This window comes from Polypterus senegalus, chromosome 17 (assembly GCF_016835505.1).
Source record: "Polypterus senegalus isolate Bchr_013 chromosome 17, ASM1683550v1, whole genome shotgun sequence".
Lineage (NCBI taxonomy): Eukaryota > Metazoa > Chordata > Cladistia > Polypteriformes > Polypteridae > Polypterus > Polypterus senegalus.
The window spans coordinates 84,537,358-84,551,612 of record NC_053170.1 but is presented as its reverse complement, the minus strand read 5'-3'; the positions used below and the strand labels follow the sequence as shown (position 1 = coordinate 84,551,612).

The 14,255-nt window shown below is 36.9% G+C and overlaps 1 protein-coding gene across 2 annotated transcripts in view; it reads right to left on the bottom strand.

Annotated features, from left to right (window-relative positions):
• The window catches only part of utp6 (UTP6 small subunit processome component), a 32,136-nt gene extending 23,343 nt beyond the window's left edge, over nt 1-8,793 (bottom strand). Inside the window, exons 1-7 of one of the 2 annotated variants that reach the window (XM_039739453.1) lie at nt 8,351-8,793; nt 8,180-8,264; nt 5,229-5,270; nt 3,968-4,060; nt 2,145-2,192; nt 1,934-1,997; nt 1,256-1,374 (exon numbers count right to left, since the gene is read on the bottom strand). In XM_039739453.1, coding sequence (XP_039595387.1) covers nt 1,256-1,374; nt 1,934-1,997; nt 2,145-2,192; nt 3,968-4,060; nt 5,229-5,270; nt 8,180-8,264; nt 8,351-8,442 — 543 coding nt within the window. In that variant the 5' untranslated portion in view covers nt 8,443-8,793. The remainder of the gene's footprint in view (nt 1-1,255; nt 1,375-1,933; nt 1,998-2,144; nt 2,193-3,967; nt 4,061-5,228; nt 5,271-8,179; nt 8,265-8,350) is intronic. The other variant, XM_039739454.1, reaches the window with a different exon arrangement.
• Nucleotides 8,794-14,255: the final 5,462 nt, after the last annotated feature.

Sequence of the window (14,255 nt, the reverse complement as noted above, 5' to 3'; positions counted from 1 at the left end):
AATCCATCCTGAGAATCTCCACAACACAGAACCTCACAGCAAACAGAAACGAACCTGTGGCCAAAAAAGATGCCAGGCGTCCAGCTCTAAAATGACATATGAGCAAAGACAACTGAATGATTTGATTTGTTATTGCTGAAAGGAACACATTTTATTTATATTTCCAGGTTTTGTTATGCAGCATGTTCATATTTGAATTTGTATAATTTTGACAGGATATATTTTTATGGAGAGCAAAATCTTTTGGGATATTTAAAATCTAAGTTTATTTTTATATAAAATTACATAAGAGTAAAGAAATTTGAATGTTTGTTCTTTTAAAGTTTACTTTATTTCTAACTTGTATAATTTAGACAGGATATATTTTTATGGAGAGCAAAATATATAAGTTGTTTAAGGTTTGAGTTGATTTATTCACGAATAATATTCCTGTCTGTTTTTACCATTCCTACCAAAGATATTTCTGTCGACTAAATAAAAATTCCTTCTATTTAAAATTTAAATAGAACTTGAACAAATACGATAGTTCATAATATCCACGCAGACTTGCACGTAAGAGCGGGAGTCATCCGTTTTAACAAGCAGCGTATTGCACTGATACGAAATAGCTGTGTATGTATATATGTAGATATGTATGTATATGTATATATATGTTTATATATATGTGTGTGTGTGTATGTATATATATATATATATATATATATATGTATTTGTGTGTATATATGTGTGTGTATGTATATATGTATGTGTGTATGTATATATGTATGTGTGTATGTATTTATATATATGTATGTATATATGTGTATATGTATAGATATGTATATATATATATGTTTGTGTGTGTGTGTAAATATATATATATATATATATATATATATATATATATATATATATATATATGACAACAACACTCATCACTCACAACAGTGACAAAACAATTACATTGACAATCATGTTACGTTATTTTCAAAATGTTTCCTTTTCTTTTTCATTACTTCTTTAACACACTACTTCTCCGCTGCGAAGCGCGGGTATTTTGCTAGTCTTCAAAAATAAAGGCTAAGTGACTAAAATCAAGAGAAAAACTTTTATCCACGCAAGTGTTTAAAGGAAATATGACCTGTCAAAAACAGTGACTGGTATATTCCTAAAGATAAAGTATTTCAAAAAGCAGTTAATCACAGAAATTACAGTTCATGAATCCACAAACATTCAATAATTAAACAAAAAAAAAGAAAAAAAAAGAAAAAGACACCTCTTGGTAAAGTTTTTTGTTGTCAGGGTGAAATCGCAAGGCACGTAAAAATAATTGTCTTGCACTCTCTGATGAGGAACAGTCCTCCATTTCCCATTTTGCTGCAGTGATCCACAGAGCTGGAAGAAATAATAAAATTTAAATGCATAACCATTGAACAGAAGCCATCTTTGATGCCCATTCTGCGCATCCTATTTTAATGTTGTATGACTGTAATGGCATATAAAAGAAAATCAAATAAAGGGTCCAATGCTAGACAATTTAAACATCTTTCTAAAGCAAAAATGATATATTTAGTAAGCTTTTAGCTGTTTCATAAAATACAAATTTGAGCATTAGTTTAGGAAATCATGCCTGGTGGGAATCTTTTGGTAAGACTCTAAAAAACTACTTGGAACTAAACATAGTATAGGTATTCAGACATATGAAGTCAAAAGGCAAACAAACCCTCACCCTAACCCCAAACTAACAAAAATAGCAATAGGTTTACTAAAATTTTAAAAACATTAACATTTTAAAGAACAGGTAAATCTATTTAAAGGCCAGAATGAATCAAGTCGAGCATTTGTAATTTTCTGGGTGGTTAAAAAACAATTCCGGTAACGGCGGTAAGAATAAATGAATACAATAACGTAAATATAATAGCTACACCCAAGGCAAGCTTCTCCCCAGAAATACCTGTTTTGTCTGGATGAATTGCAAGCACAGAAGAGAACACCTTACTAAGTTGTTTCTTAGTGGCCTATAAAACAAAAAATAGTAATGAATAAAATTATTACTTGGTCAGGGACTACAGAGTAGCGAAAATGCAACAAAAGTGTTTGTTGGCTTTTAGAAATAAAGTGACATGACAGTTTAAATAAAATAATCATGCTTTAAACAGACATACCCATTTTTTGCAAAAAGCAACAAAGGAGAGCCAGAGCTGAATATCATCCTGAAGAATAGAAAATAAAACAAGTTAATATTTACTCAGAGTTGGCTATTTAATCTATAGTTCATAGGTGAATGCCAAATTAATAATCAAAATACAGGACATGTTGATGAACTATAGACAGCTGTAACAGTAATCTTATGTTTTTTCTACACATGCTGAAGACATTTTAACAGAAAAACACACCACCAGCATTTTGCAGCCTATTAGCAAGGACAGCCTTTAGGATTAGCTTTGGATTCCTGTAACACTGAAACTTATTAAAAGAGGTAGATGACAGATAAATAGCTTGATATGCTTTTCAAAGACAAAGTCTGCAGTATCCTCAATGATTAACAGTAAATTCCAGTACTTTCCCAACCTTTTCAGTTTCAAATCCCTAAAGTCATCAGCTTATACCACCTTATAATAAGAGGCATGCATTTTTAGATACAGTACACGGCTAAATTTTTTTAGAAATACAGAAAAAAACGATAGATTTTATATATTTTATGATTCATAATTGAGTCATGAGTTTTGCCAATTTTTAATGTTAAGCAATTTTAAAATTTCTTTATTTTAAAGCATTTTCGATCATCATAAAAGTAAATATAAAGGCACAGGGCAGTTCTCATCACCACAGCACGTAAATCCTACTTTTGAATACATTTTACTGTATAAACATATTTTGCCTTCTTTAAGCTTTCAGGAACTGTCCTAAGAGGATGAACACTCACTCTTGCCTGTAACTTCCTTATTAGTAAAACTGGCAGTGTTCTTCATCTTAAGCATACCCCTTAACAATGCATTTTGAAACAGGTGTTTATAGCCAAATCTCAGCTCTGGCAGCCTAAACTTATTGATTTGATCCTGATTCTGTGCTTGTTGAACCCATGACTCCTAAATTAGTGCTGCATTATGCTAGAAATTAATTATCCATTACAGTACACAATAGAAAGATTTAGTTATCATTAAAGACAATGCAAATAACTGACACATTTCTGGTTTTGCTTTTGATATTACAACAGCATTACAATTACATAACAGCCATAACTGTGGGGAGGGGGAATCCCTGCTTTGGGGGTGGGGAAGACCGGTCAGATCATGCACAACTAATCTGTTATCCACCATCTGCATTTTTGTTATTTTAGTAAGACTGTTAGGGATGAAAAAAGAACTGCTTAATGACTACATGTAAAATGTTTGCACAATCACAGGCAAGTCTGTCAGTGTCTCTTATGGTTACTACAGAAAGGAAGAGTTATCCATGCTGTACCCCATTATGTGTTCTGATCACATCCCATTATGTGCCAAATAACCTTTATTTTGTGAAGGTCTGTGTTTTCAAGTGTAATATTCCATTTTACGTTTTATCTTACACTTGTGACTTTTACACAACATTGCATGAATCATAAGCACTTCAAGATTTACAGAGACACCACAAGCAAAAAGATAAAAATATTAATAAGGAACACATATGGTACTAAACACATACAGTACAAATATATATGAATATCAAGCTACAGTCTAATATCTTTGAATATATATACTTGGTAATTCAAATCATCACTTTTAGCTAATTTAAAAGCCCTGTCACAGATTTGTTTCTTTTACTGTATATTCAAAGTTGAAATTTAAATTGAAAATTAAAAAGAAACTGACTTATTTGTTTATGGAAATTAACAATTACCTACCATTACACTTGAGACACCCAGTTTGGGAAGGTGTAGTATAGTCATTGAGGTTGCCTGCTGTTAAGTACCCTACATTACCTACTGGGCCAGTTTTACCACACTCACCTTCCACTTGGAAGTTGCCCTTTTGAAAACATCGTATATTCTCTGGATGATAGGATATTCTATTTCTTCCCTTTTAAAATGATACCTAATACGCTGGAAAAGAAAGAACACCAAAAATTATTTACAATAATATTTAACTGCAATCTTGGGTATCTGTAATAAATATTCATACAATAAGTATGTATATCCAGGGAAATCTACTATATAAACAAAACACTAAGGTCTGTGTGTGTGTGTGTGTGTGTGTGTGTGTGTTTGGTCCTTATGAGCAATCTGATTGGTCAGTTTGGCATTGGTGTCCCTATCAAAACAGGAAGTGTGAGTGTTAGACAGACAATTAGGAGTAAAGGAGTAGGAGACACATGGAGAGTCGCCTTCAAATACAAGAAGTACAAAAGAGGACAGTAGGCAAGCAAGGGATCTAGAAATGACACAGTCAGAGAAGCAGGTTTTATGAGAACACGTTCAAGATGGAGAACTGCAGGCAGGAGAGGTTCAAGCATTGAAGGTACATATGGGGAAAGAAAAACCAAATATTTTTAAATGTTTTCTATTACCTGTTTTTGACAGGTAATGTGGCTAGTCTTATATATAAACGTCTACGTGTGGAAGAGAGTGTGTGTGTCTGTCCGGCCCGGAAGTGCAAGGCTATAGCAGTGAAGCTCAAAGAGCCGGCAAGGCGGCCCCAAGTTAATGAGTCGGAAGTATAAAGAATTGCGAGGCTACAGCATGAAGCTCAAAAAGCCAGCAAGGTGGTCCCAAGTTAATGTGTCAGAGACAAACTCGTAGCCGCTGATAGACAAGGGTTGGGCAAGCATGTCTGCAAAACAAGACCGCTGACTGTGTATTTCCATTTTTTTCTGATGATTTCAATAGTTTCTAGGTTCCCCGGCTTTTTACAGCACGGGCTTACACAGCTAGTGTACTATAAAATTATGACACCAACACAGATTTATACTTTTGTCTAACCCTGAATAGATCACAGTGTCATCTAAAGAGACCACTAGTAGGAAACATTTTACCGAATAGATGTGATTTATTAAAAATCCAGAAATGATTTTCATTTCACCAACTGATTTTGTTGGCTGCATAAAGCAAGTGGTTTTGCTTATATTCTTATTTTTGTCCATCTATGTGAATCCCCACCTTATGGTTGAGATCATACTTTCACAAACCTAAAAGTTCAGTAATTTAATGCTTTATGAAAAATATCCCTTTAAATAACAAAAAGCAAGGAGAGAAAAAAAAAAATCAGACTTACATTTCTTCTTTTTTTAATTAGATCCAAAACATTAATCTCATACTAGAAGAAAAAAAAAAAAAGATCTTTTCTGTTTACTACTTAATATATAGTACACAATTACACACAAAAATTTCACTGCACAAGAAATCTCTTGTGAAAAATAAATCACAATTTAAATGCATCGTCAACATTTACACCACCAAAAATTCAGAATCTCACAAAGATTTAATTGTTTTGATAAAAACTGATCCTCTTTTTCTAGAAATCAAAGGTAGAAATATTTACTCACCTAAAGGATTATTAGGAACACCTGTTCAATTTCTCATTAATGCAATTATCTAATCAACCAATCACATGGCAGATGCTTCAATGCATTTAGGGGTGTGGTGCTGGTCAAGACAATCTCCTGAACTCCAAACTGAATGTCAGAATGGGAAAGAAAGGTGATTTGAGCAATTCTGAGTGTGGCATGGTTGTTGGTGCCAGACGGGCCGGTCTGTGTATTTCACAATCTGGGATTACTGGGATTTTCTCGCACAACCATTTCTAGGGTTTACAAAGAATGGTGTAAAAAGGGAAAAACATCCACTATGCGGCAGACCTGTGGGCGAAAATGCCTTGTTGATGCTAGAGGTCAGAAGAGAATGGGCCGACTGATTCAAGCTGATAGAAGAGCAACTTTGACTGAAATAACCACTCGTTACAACCGAGGTATACAGCAAAGCATTTGTGAAGCCACAACATGCACAACCTTGAGGCGGATGGGCTACAACAGCAGAAGACCCCACCGGGTACCACTCATCTCCACTACAAATAGGAAAAAGAGGCTACAATTTGCACGAGCTCACCAAAATTGGACAGTTGAAGACTGGAAAAATGTTGCCTGGTCTGACGAGTCTCGATTTCTGTTGAGACATTCAAATGGTAGAGTCAGAATTTGGCGTAAACAGAATGAGAACATGGATCCATCATGCCTTGTTACCACTGTGCAGGCTGATGGTGGTGGTGTAATGGTGTGGGGGATGTTTTCTTGGCACACTTTAGGCTCCTTAGTGCCAATTGGGCATCGTTTAAATGTCACGGGCTACCTGAGCATTGTTTCTGACCATGTCCATCCCTTCATGACCACCATGTACCCATCCTCTGATGGCTACTTCCAGCATGTCACAAAGCTCGAATTATTTCAAATTGGTTTCTTGAACATGACAATGAGTTTACTGTACTAAAATGGCCCCCACAGTCACCAAATCTCAACCCAATAGAGCATCTTTGGGATGTGGTGGAACGGGAGCTTCGTGCCCTGGATGTGTATCCCACAAATCTCCATCAACTGCAAGATGCTATCCTATCAATATGGGCCAACATTTCTAAAGAATGCTTTCAGCACCTTGTTGAATCAATGCCACGTAGAATTAAGGCAGTTCTGAAGGCGAAAGGGGGTCAAACACCGTATTAGTATGGCGTTCCTAATAATCCTTTAGGTGAGTGTAGATCCATGTATTAAATGTTGCAATTGTCTATTACAAGGGGTGTGCTCCTTTGACAAAATTGATAATTCGATATTTTCCGGGAATTTCTCAACAACAACAAGTAGACAATATTTTGAAACCTTCAAAAATTGCAGATCTTTAATTCATATGCACAGCATTGTGGGAATGACATCTTCTGTGTTTACATTCAATACGGCCATTCTCAGGAAGTAACAAAATTTTAGCAAAAAAATAAACACATTTTGACCATACAAATCGATGCTTACTGATGACTCAAAAGTTTTAAAATACATCTGTAACCAGTTCCATTGATTTGATTCGTAACAATCAGGTTGCGAAGGCTATGGGAGAGCCCTTTGCTTTTTACCCATCAGGAGAAATTTCTTGTGACACACCATGGTGTAGCAAAACAATATGCACTAACCCTGTGTTCAATACTTCCCCCGACCCCCATGTCACTCCATTTTATTACATATACCTCTATTTATGGCACTTCATGTTGTCACTTCTTTGTATTTGTGGATTTTGTTGAGTTAATTCAAATATCTGTTGAAAATTCCTTGTGAATAGCCTCATTGGAAATATCCTTACTGGAAAAAAATGTTCAACACTTACATCCACCACTGTATGTTTGCTCAATTAAAATGCTACTTCATCTTTTATTTCCATGTAGACTATATTTCAATTACACTACTGCAACCAAAATATGTATATAAAAACAAAAAAAGAGTGATATTTGCTTCAATGACCCATTTGAACATACAGCTTTTTAAAAATCAAATCAAAATAACATTGTAAAGCTATAGTAAAATACTAATAAAAGAAAGAACTCATCAATGGAAAGAAAAAGAATTAAAAATTTTCTACATCCAGGCATTCGTTATCATTATTTTAAACGTCACCATATACAGATATTACTGCCAATTTACCAATACATGCTGTTAAGATAAACGCACGGCATTGCGAGGGCCTGAGGTGCCTCAATTTCACTGCTGCTTGTAAAGGTTTAGGCTCTGGAGAGTGATTTTTAAATAACTTTATTATTTAACTGATTTAAGAATACATTCAATGTTTGCTGCAGTATACTGAATTAGATTTATCTTGGTAGCAAATACAATAAAACAATTCTAACATAATGCAGTTTTACATTTCTAATTAAACACCCGAAATTAGGGCCTCTTACACCAATTCAGACTTTTCAGACATTCAGCACTATCTTAAGTAGATGTATGTGTAAATTTTAGACCCTGTTAAGGTTTCAGAAAACTGACAAATTAAAACGTGTGTGCTAGGGTTTGTTTTTTTTAATATGTGTTGTACAATATTTCTGGTTTTTATTTTCTATTTTTTCACAGCTGTAGAAATGACTGAAAGGCCAACACTGCCCTGAAATGCCCGTTCGTCATAAGAGTGTATGGAAACTTCACCATTACAATATATTGAACTCACTACGTGTATAAAAAGGTAGAAGAACCTCACCTGAATATACGTAATAAAGTCGTCTTTACCAATTATTCTTCTGTGCAGTTTATACTCAAGCGCTGACACTTTCTTAAGCATTGCCCTGTAACACAACACAACACAACATTAATCGCGTCTTGTCCACATCGCCACTATCAGCACACCTAAGCTGCTGGACTCAATACTCGCCTCACTTCAGTCGGGGTGAAAAGACCAACTCTCTCCAGCTGCTCAAGCTCCGGGATGCGATCTTCTATCCTCTGCTGAATTACTTCAGCCATATTGCCCTAGCTCGAATCTCTTCTGTCAAATGATGCAATGCAATTAAGTAAAATGTATTTGAAAAACTGTTAGGCGTCACTTATCGTTACTGTAAGGTTCACGTGGGGTGAAAACACGATCATCCCGCCAAGGCACTTCCTGTCCGATCCGAATATCAGCCCGGGAGGCAACCGTCGTTGCTTTAGTTTTTGTTCCTGGTTCGCGCTAACTGTTAGTGCCGGTTTTGTGCCCTCCATACCAAATCTGCCGGCCCAACCTTCGTGTGCTCGTGGGTCAGCCAAGCAAAAAAAAAAAAACATGATTTTATCTTTGTGTTCATCTACCATTAGGGCGAACTAGAAGAACGCCTAAGGAAGCAACATTTAGAGTGACACCGATATTAGGGAGGGATCTCAATACAAAAAGCAAGCAGATATGTTTCACATAAGAACTTAGCGGTTACCTGTCAGCGTACTATTTTGGGAGCTCTGGTTATTTGGAAAAATAAAATTCAAATTTTAGTATCTCTGAGTCTTTGATTTCAACTGTGGAGCTCATGAAATGCAACCTTTTAAAGCTCAATGACCCATGCCTTGCAGATGTGAAGCTAATGAGGAGAATGACTTTGAGATACAAAGGAACTAAAGTTTCTTTGAAAAAAGGGATAAAATGCCATCTTTGGCGTCACTCACTTCATTCAAAGAAGAAGTGTTTTTCCTCTTATAATAATACTTTGCATTTATATAGCGTTTTTCTCACTACTCAAAGCGCTTAACAATTGCAGGTTAAGGGCCTTGCTCAAGGGCCCAACAGAGCAGAGTCCCTTTTGGCATTTTACGGGATTCGAACGCCCTGTTCTAGTGGGCACATCAGTTGACAACTATCATGAGTGGCTCTGATGAAACATCTGTATTGTGGTAGATATGCCGAATGTGATTGACATGTCCTTGCTATGTCATATGTATAGGATGGCCTGCATGTTTTTGAGACTGGTTAGAATCTCCTGAAAGTAAGTGTATCAGATTTGCCATTTTAAAACACACTACCCCATCGAGCTGCTTGCTTGCTTGTTAAATTGGATTTTACATGAATAAATATAATTTTAAGTAAAAAAATAAATACTGATTGTGGTATTCTTGTGTGTGTGTGTGTATATATATATATATATATATATATATATATATAGTATATGTTGGGGTGAGCAAATATAGGTTTACAGTTGTGGGTACTTAAGAGATTGTACCTAAGTGCATTGTGCCATTGTGACATTCTTTTGAGTTAATTAATAAAGCTATTGAGATAATAAAGCTATTGTTATTATCATAACCTCCATGTCTTTTTCCATACGACCATTATATATATATTTATATTTATATATATGTATTCTAGGGCGCAGTAGATAGCGCTCCCGACTCGCAGTTAGGAGACTGGCGCCCTGCCCAGTGTTTGTTTCCTGCTTTGCGTCCTGTGTTGGCTGGGATTGGCTCCAGCAGACCCCCGTAACCCTGCAGTTAGGATATAGCGGGTTGGATAATGGATGGATATATATGTATTCTAATTTTATACATACTTTATGTGTTCTTGTTAACCGTATGTAGTGTGTGACCAGCAGTAGGATCCAGCTCAGAACAGCAAGAATTGTTGGGGTACCAACTTGGTAATCCCCATTTAATTAACACCAACAAAACAAAAGGGTGTGCAGCAGCACAACAAAATAAGATGCTGACTGGGCAATACAGGATTTTCTGCAGTGTTTGTGTCTTCTTTGTTGTCACTCAGGAGCTTGTTGATGAGATGCCACCTTACAGGACTGTCTCTCTTTATGGCTTTCCCACTGGAAGGGGAGAGGCTTGCTCAGGGCATCACTGTCGGGGTTGCAAGCCTTCATTAAGAGAGTCTGGCTGCAGTTACTGAAAGGTGTGAAGCTCCATGCTAGACAGGAAACATATGATCTCCATAGTCAATATTATGTTCTTCTGCGATACACCTTGTTATACTATGGTTAAGATTGAGATTGTGGGTGTTCAGGTTATTCAAATAATGCACATGCTTACTCTTTGGTTAAGATTAAAGTTGGGTAAGGGATATCTGACTCAAAGTGACAAAAATTAGCTTGCATGTAGGTCACGTGTTACCTGTCTAGAGTGAGTTCCGCAGCTGACAGTGGATGCAGCCAGACCTTTTGTAACGTCATACCCAGGATAAATCAATTGCAGGTTAAGGGCCTTGCTCAAGGGCCCAACAAAGTAGAGTCACTACTGGCGTTTACGGAATTCAAACCGATAACTTTCCGATTGCTGATACAGATTCCTAGCCTCAGAGTCACCACTCCTGTTAGGAGTACTTAAAAATGTTACTCAGTAAGATCATTCCAGTATCATATAGATTCTTGGTTTTTTAACCAACTTTAAAGATAGTTTCACATGCTATCAACGGACGAGGGCCCACAGGTAATAGCATCATTAGCCATCTAGGACTGTGACTTATAACTTTGCTATTTTCAGTCTTCAATACAGAGCATAAAAATGTACTACTCCAGGCATCTATTCATCCATTCATCTATTTTTTGAGCAAGGTTGTCTAATACTGTGTCACAGTGAACCAGTGCCTGCTGAGCTGAAGAAATATTTGCTTTAACCAGCAGGCTTTTATAATCGTTAGATGTGTGGGTGGTGATATTATTGCACTGCTTGCAACAGGCTCATACTGTGCTGTTAAATATATTCATCTGCCCCCTCTGTCAAGGCCAAAATAAGGACACTGTTCATTGATGTCATCTGTCCTCTGTTACTAAGAGGACACCTACTACTTTTCCCTGTGCTGCTACTATCCAAAACACAAAATGTTCAGCTTCTGGTTAGTCACTATTATGAGTACAATTCTGCCAAATTGACATCATAACCTAGGAATAAGTGGGACTGTACAGAGAGCCTTAACTTTTGATGATTCTTCACTCTCATTCATACACCTTTAACACAAGATGCAAACTGTCAAGGTGTAAAAACAAGAGATCTGTAAATGCCTTTCCTTTCCTGTGGCCTTACCACCATGTGTATGCTTAATAGAACTGAGGAAGTTTGTGCAGGGTTGTAAAAGAAAATCTCCTTGGATCCTTCAATTACATATTTATTTTCTATGAAATCCAAGTACTTTATGTTGTTTATGTTTTCCCATTTGCCAGCTCTCCTTATTCAATAAATACTTTATTTAGGAGCCTTATAGACCCAATTAAAAAATAAACAAGATGTAGAGAGATAAATGTATGTGTTTGTTTATTTCAGTTGAAGTAGTGCAGTGTTTTTAAGTTTAGAGTTGAATTTTTCTGCATAATTACATATCATTTTGGGTGTTTCAAGTATGCCATGTTTGTAAATTACGCATTGTACCCCTGGAACACTATAGTTGGATTAAGCAGATTAAAGCCAAGGGTAGATTGACATATTGGTAAATGTATACAGTAATCTGCACTTGCAAATCGAAGTGCTCTATATGATAATAATTTTAATTAACATTAATTATACAAAATATTAACATTTACAAAGTCACATTTTTAGCTAAGTGTGTTCTACCCTTCAGTTTCCTGGGGAAGCTACTTAGCTCAAAAGAACCACAATACCTGAACAAATTGATCAGGAAAGCCTACTCCATGAGAGGGCAAATCCTGAATACACTAGAAGCTGTTGTTGAAAAGAGGCTGATGGCTAAATTGGATGCCATCATGAAAAATTCCCTCCATCCCTTCTAGAAGGCGCTGTCTTGGAGCACTTTTAGCCACAGGCTAAATTCCTCCATTCCAGCATGGTGTGCTAAGAAGCACCACCGGGGGTCTTTTCTGCCCACTGCTATCAGGCAATTCAATGTTTCCTCCCATTTACTTGTTAAATTCACTATGAAATGTCTGCACTTGACTTATTTATTTATCGATTGATTGGCTGTGAGTCTGCATCCTTGTTTTTCATGTTTGCATTGCTCTGTACATCTGAATTTCCTCATGGGATTAGTAAATTTAATGAAATCTAATCTAATCTATATCTTGTTAATTTATTCTGAAAAGATAACATGGATTTTCTTTTTTACAGTTAAAATGTTACAAAAGTATCAGTCACATTCAGAATTATCCTCCTATTTTAATCCACCTACCTTGATGTAAAATTACAGACACAGAAGAAAGGAAGGCGATCCATTTTGTTCATGTTAAATCATGAAAAACAGTGGGTGAGCACTCTGTAAAATGAATGCACATGTATTCAATGGTCTTTAGTTGGATAGTCCACAGCTGTTTAAATTAAAGTTTGAATGTTGAGACCTCATAATTGTCAAGGGCAATTAATGTAAATTAATTGTTGAAGCAGAAACATCTGTCACATTTTATTTTTTGACAAGACGGCTCAAGATGGTTTATATTTTGTTACACATATCCTTCACTTGGTAGGTTTCAGAATGCAGTTTTAAAGGATGGAAAGTAAAAAAAAGTAAATCCATATTCCACTCCAAGTGCAATGAAAGGAAGTGGACATCAGACCAGTGAAAATCTGCATCTCCAAATCTGAAATTTTTGCTTCCAAGTGCCATGTTTTTTGTTAAACACAGATAAGGTGAAGGGATGCTATCTGCATATTTGGCTCCCACTGTCAAGCACAGGGGAGGAAGTTTGATGGGGAAGTGATGCATTGCTGATTACATTCTTGGTGATTTATTTATAATTCAAGAGATATTTAACAAATATGGCTACTACAACAATCTGTTGGGACATGTCAGTCAGTCATTTGCCAGCCCGCTATATCCTAAAGGGTCACTGGGGTCTGCTGGAGCCAATCCCATCCAGCACAGAGCACAAGGCAAGAACAAGGCCAGCCCACCACAGGGCACACACACACACACTCCCACACACCAAGCACACCCTAGCCCACCACAGGGCACACACCAAGCACACCCTAGGGACAATTAAGGATGCACCTAATCTGCATGTCTTTGGACTGTGGGAAGAAACTGGAGCACCTGGAGGAAACCCACGCAGACACGGGGAGAACATGCAAACTCCACACATGGAGGACTTGGGAAGCAAACCCAGGTCTGCTTACTCCCAGCGCTACTACTGTGCCACTGTGCCAGTTGGAACATGTTGTAACAGAAAATATTATCTACCATATATATATATATATATATATACACACTCACCTAAAGGATTATTAGGACCAAGCACCTTCCACACTACTAATATGGTGTTTGACCCCTTCCCACCCAGCACAGCTTCAGAACTGCCTTAATTCTACGTGGCATTGATTCAACAAGGTGCTGAAAGCATTCTTTAGAAATGTTGGCCCATATTGATAGGATAGCATCTTGCAGTTTATGGAGATTTGTGGGATACACATCCAGGGCATTGATAGGATAGCATCTTGCAGTTTATGCTCCAGTTCCACCACATCCCAAAGATGCTCTATTGGGTTGAGATCTGGTGACTGTGGGGGCCATTTTAGTACAGTGAACTCATTGTCATGTTCAAGAAACCAATTTGAAATGATTCGAGCTTTGTGACATGGTGCATTATCCTGCTGGAAGTAGCCATCAGAGGATGGGTACATGGTGGTCATGAAGGGATGGACATGGTCAGAAATGAATGTCTCAACAGAAATCGAGACTCATCAGACCAGGCAACATTTTTCCAGTCTTCAACTGTCCAATTTTGGTGAGCTTGTGCAAATTGTAGCCTCTTTTTCCTATTTGTAGTGGAGATGAGTGGTACCCGGTGGGGTCTTCTGTTGTTGTAGCCCATCCGCCTCAAGGTTGTGCATGTTGTGGCTTCACAAATGCTTTGCTGCATACCTCGGTT